General features: G+C 36.7%; 1 protein-coding gene across 1 annotated transcript in view; it reads right to left on the bottom strand.

Annotated features, from left to right (window-relative positions):
* Positions 1–294: 294 nt before the first annotated feature.
* Positions 295–4,875, bottom strand: part of LOC125039678 — an 11,608-nt gene continuing 7,027 nt past the window's right edge. Inside the window, exon 2 of the mRNA XM_047633872.1 lies at positions 295–3,076. Within this exon, the coding sequence (XP_047489828.1) occupies positions 1,369–3,076 (1,708 nt within the window). The 3' untranslated portion in view covers positions 295–1,368. The remainder of the gene's footprint in view (positions 3,077–4,875) is intronic.

Below are 4,875 nucleotides of genomic sequence, written 5' to 3' on the forward strand. Positions count from 1 at the left end.
ATCATTTTCATCATTATCATTATTGTTATCAGCATTATCATTATTACCATCATCATTATAATCATCATTATCATCACTTCCTCATCATCATCAATAACATCATCACTTTTATCATAATAACTGTTATCATTGTTATTGTTGCTGTTATTATTTCATTATAATTACAGTTATTGCCAAAGCTATTTTGATTATTATAATTATTGTTAGAACCGCTGACATTCTTTTACTAATATCAACATGACAAATTATTCCTATTATTAATATTAGTAACAATATTATTCAAATGCAGTCATTGCAGTCCATTCTGTTGTCAAGTATTATTGTTGTTTTTATTGTGTTTCAGTTTGCTTATACTCTTTATCCCTAATTTTACTGTTATACTTGATATGAGAATGATTTTTGTCGGCATTATTATTGTGACGATTACCATTTTCATTTCTTTGATTAGTTGTTGGTAACATTATTTTTGTTCTCATTTCTATCACTATGAAGCATATCGTTACGGCATTCGTTTTTTATCAAAATAATTGGGTTAATATTCACATTACCATTTTTTGCACTGCATTGTTATCAGCAGCATTAACAGTATTCAATCTATAATATCTATTCTCACTATCATTATGCAAATAAACCTTACTATTATTATCACAACCATGCCATCGCAGGCATCTCCAATGTCAAAAATGAATACCAAATGTGATTGAAATGAGATGAACTTTATTACAAAAGACAGATCTTTAGAAATTCTTTCATTTCCAATACATCAAATCTGATGTCGCGATAGGCAATAAAGACTCAGATACGGTTTACACTCGATAATAAAATCATGTGAAGGAATTCACCAATGCATGCGGTTCAATTACTAGAAATATCCGAACTAGCTGTTTGGTTGTTATTTATGCTATATACTATTTTCACCTTTAGAACCTTGTTTTGTTAAAACTTCCCACGGAGCGTCTTATTGTCAAGTCTTGCTCCTTCTCTTCGATTGCAGTTATTTCCCGAAATGAGAGTCCTGTTCAACTCTTTTCCCCGAAGCGAGAAACATCTCGATCCTTCACGTCACTGTGCTAGGTAGCTGCTCGCCGGTCATGGACAAAATTTACATTTATATATCAGCAGGGCAGCTTGCAAATATGAAATTATAAAAATAAAGAAATCATGAAATATACACAGTGGAAATCAAACCTGAAAGGCTAAAATGTGTAAAGCAGAGATAGGTATACAAGTTGGACTTAGGGGCCCAACGCAGCCTCAAATATAGTCTTCATTGTTAATAATTCTTTGAAGCCACATGATGACATATTTTTATATAAAGTATCTATTTCTTGTTTGTGTCATATAAAAATATGAGGTGCTAAAAAGATTTTATGTAAATGCAAAACCCCGCCTCTTGGATCTAAAGAATCCAAGTTGACTGAAAACAGTGAACACACGATGCATCAGTGTGTCTTTATACTTCCAGATGTTCTTGTCAAGAACATAATTATCTTTGTAATTATCGTTACAGCTCTTTCTAAGTTCTGGAGGGCAGTCTAGGCGATAGTGTTGCAGATGCGCGTCTTTTGTGGGGATATAGTAAGAATGACACCCCTTTCCTAAGCACGAGATGGGGAAGTGATTATAGAGTGTGAAGACACTCTGGGTGTCGTGGAAGCACTTTGCATAAGCACCTGGTTTGGTGTAGTTCCTGGCTCGGTGCACGTGCTGCAGCATGTGCATGTATCGGGGGATATCCTTGTAAAAGCCGTGTCTCTCTTGCATGGAGTCCAGGAAGTACACGTTGCGCGCAGCGAAGGAGGTTCGCGGTTTCTTGTTGGCCTTGAAAGCGTCTTTGACCAGGACTTTCATCAGTGTTTTCCAAGACGATAAATGTCTAGGAATGATAATCTCGTCTATGTCTAAGAGAACCACGTACTTGTAGCTGTAGATATTCTTGTAGAGGCAGTCGTTGTAAGGGATGAGTTCATTGAGCCGTTTATTACCGCCCCTCTCCTTAAGGTACTTGTGTGTGAGTTGAGGGATGTTCGGCTGGTCTCCGGGCAAGGTGAGTTTTGTCAGGTCCACAAAGCCCCTCCTCTGGTAGTAGGTAAGAACTTTACTTATATTACTGTGGATATCAAAGGTATACATGAATACTTTATTGGCCCCTAACAGAGAAAGCATTTCCAACCACTCTATTAGCCGAACAGTGTAATTTGCACTCGGTAGGTCGAGACCTTTGACGCACACAGCAAAGTCCTTAATTTGACCTTGAGGTGGGTGATTTTTAACAACTCTGAGGTTTGTTGTGGCTGTGTCGCACGGCCGCTCTACGAGGGATACAGACTCTGGCACCTGATGTGCATAGTCAGATGACACTTGGCACGATAACAAATATGGTTGTAGCACGCCGTTTTTGTATTTGCCAAACGCCTTATTCCAGATATATTTGTACTCGGACACCTCTGCGAATACTGGTTTGCTTGTTCCATTAAACCAAAGTTGGCAGGAAGTGTTGAGTTTGGGATCGACGCGGTTCAGCATCCCCAGGACACGCACAGCTGGCCGCTCTGCCAAGGTCCTGTTGTCATAATATGCACTGAATAGGTAGAAGGTGCCGTTGGAAGTGTCGAACGTCTGCCACCGGCCGTTGTTGAAGCGGATCTGGTACAGAGATGGATACTTGGCACAGGTTTTGTTCATGCCCATACCCTTGTCCTTCTTGAGCCAATAACGAGAGGGCAAGTTGGGCACGGCCTCTTGGAGATCGTGGACGGCGTCATGTTGTTTAGACCAATCGATATCAAGGTCAAGGCTGAAGAAGTTTGAGTTTATACTAGAGGTTGTAGGAAACTTCTTGAGATCAAGGCTGGTTGGACGGAAAGCCATGGTTGACTTTGATGCCACAGTTGACTTCAACACTACGGTTGACTTCGACGGTCCCCTTTGGAGGCTAAGATTATCTAGACCAAGAGTCACACTGGAGTTAAGACCAATATTCTCATGTTTACCATTAGAATATCCATGCATTATGAGATTATGTCTTCCTATCCGCACCTGTCGATTCACTACATTACTCTCCTGTCCTACAAACCTGGAAAACAGGAAATTGAAATGAAAATGACCCAGACATGAACTGAGTACTGATTAACACTAAAGCATTCCTTACAAATTGATCATTCGTCAATTAAAGAACTATAAACATATTTAGTTTGAATTGCCACAACCATTTAGAACATCACTTTATCTATCAATGTGTGTGGGAATATATGTGTATGTATATATGTATGTGTGTATATTTATATATATTTGTGTGTGTGTGTGCACAGTTGCACTTATATCTGGTTACACACCGTTTTTGGTGGACAGCTTACACGGATTTGCAACTATTGGGCTAGTCTTACTTAGATACGATACTGGTGTCACTTCGCGTTTTTGGGGGGGATCCAAAATTCCTCGCGACCACGCCCTTCAGAACACTGCAGGGCACGTTTTTTTTTTTTTTTTTTTTTTTTTTCCCTACAAAATGGGCAATTTCTACGGTTTTGGCAGGGCAGAAGTGTCATCACCCTCCCAACACAAAGCATGAAGTGACGCCCCTGGAAACACTAATGAGATAAGGTAAGATTGTACGGGTGAAATCGTTATTTTTTTCCGTTGAATAAGCTTAACAGTTTGACATATCTCCCATACAATTTAATAAGCCAACCTCTAGAATAAGCCCCCACCTCGAGTAAGCCCCCTTCCAGAACGGCATTTTTACAATTCCTGGATTTTCGGTACTCGAGTGTCATCGCAATGCAACACAACACCATACAATGCATTTAAAAGGGTGTTGCCCGCGTTTTCCGATAAACTGAAGAGCGTAGACGCGAAAAATATTCGGCCCCAAAAAAAGCCGCGAAGTGTCTGCCACTGATATATAAATGTGTGTGTGTGTGTGTGTGTGTGTGTGTGTGTGTGTGTGTGTGTGTGTGTGTGTGTGTGTGTGTGTGTGTGTGTGTAGGTATATGTATATATATATATTTATATATGTATGTATGTATGTGTATATGTATATATGTATATATATATACATATAGATAAGAATAGATAGAGAGATATAAAAATATACATATATATGTTTTATATATATACATATATTTTTATATATACAGTAGATAAGATTGATATATGTATATTGATAGATTGATATAGGTAAACTGAAGGGCGTGGTCGCGAATTATTTTCGTCCCCCCAAGTGTCCGCCACTGATATATATAAATAAATAAATAAATATATATATATATATATATATATATATATATATGTATGTATACATGTATGAGTATATAATATATCCATATCTATATACATATAGATAAGAAAAGATAGAGAGATAGAAATATATATATATATATGTTTATATATATGATATATAACATTGATATATATATATATGTATATATATATGTGTATGTGTACATGTGTATGTACATATATATGTATATATATATATATATATATATATATATATATATATATATATATATGTATATATATGCATACATATATATATACACATTTATATAAATATATATACTTACAAATATATGCATGTGTATATGTGTGTACAGAGACATATATAAATATATACAAATATATATGTGTGTGTATATATATATGTGTATATGTTTCTGCAATTTTTGTATACACATACATGAATATATGTGCATGTATACATACACACACACACACACACACACACACACACACACACACACACACACACGTGTAAAAAGCATATAGAGGCCTTTAAACATTTATTGTGACTTTCTGGGCAGTGATAGTGACTCTTTATTACGGAAGAATAGAACACAGTGATGGGAACACACGAGACGAGTCTTAGGATAA

The sequence above is a fragment of the Penaeus chinensis genome, chromosome 27, assembly GCF_019202785.1.
Source record: "Penaeus chinensis breed Huanghai No. 1 chromosome 27, ASM1920278v2, whole genome shotgun sequence".
Lineage (NCBI taxonomy): Eukaryota > Metazoa > Arthropoda > Malacostraca > Decapoda > Penaeidae > Penaeus > Penaeus chinensis.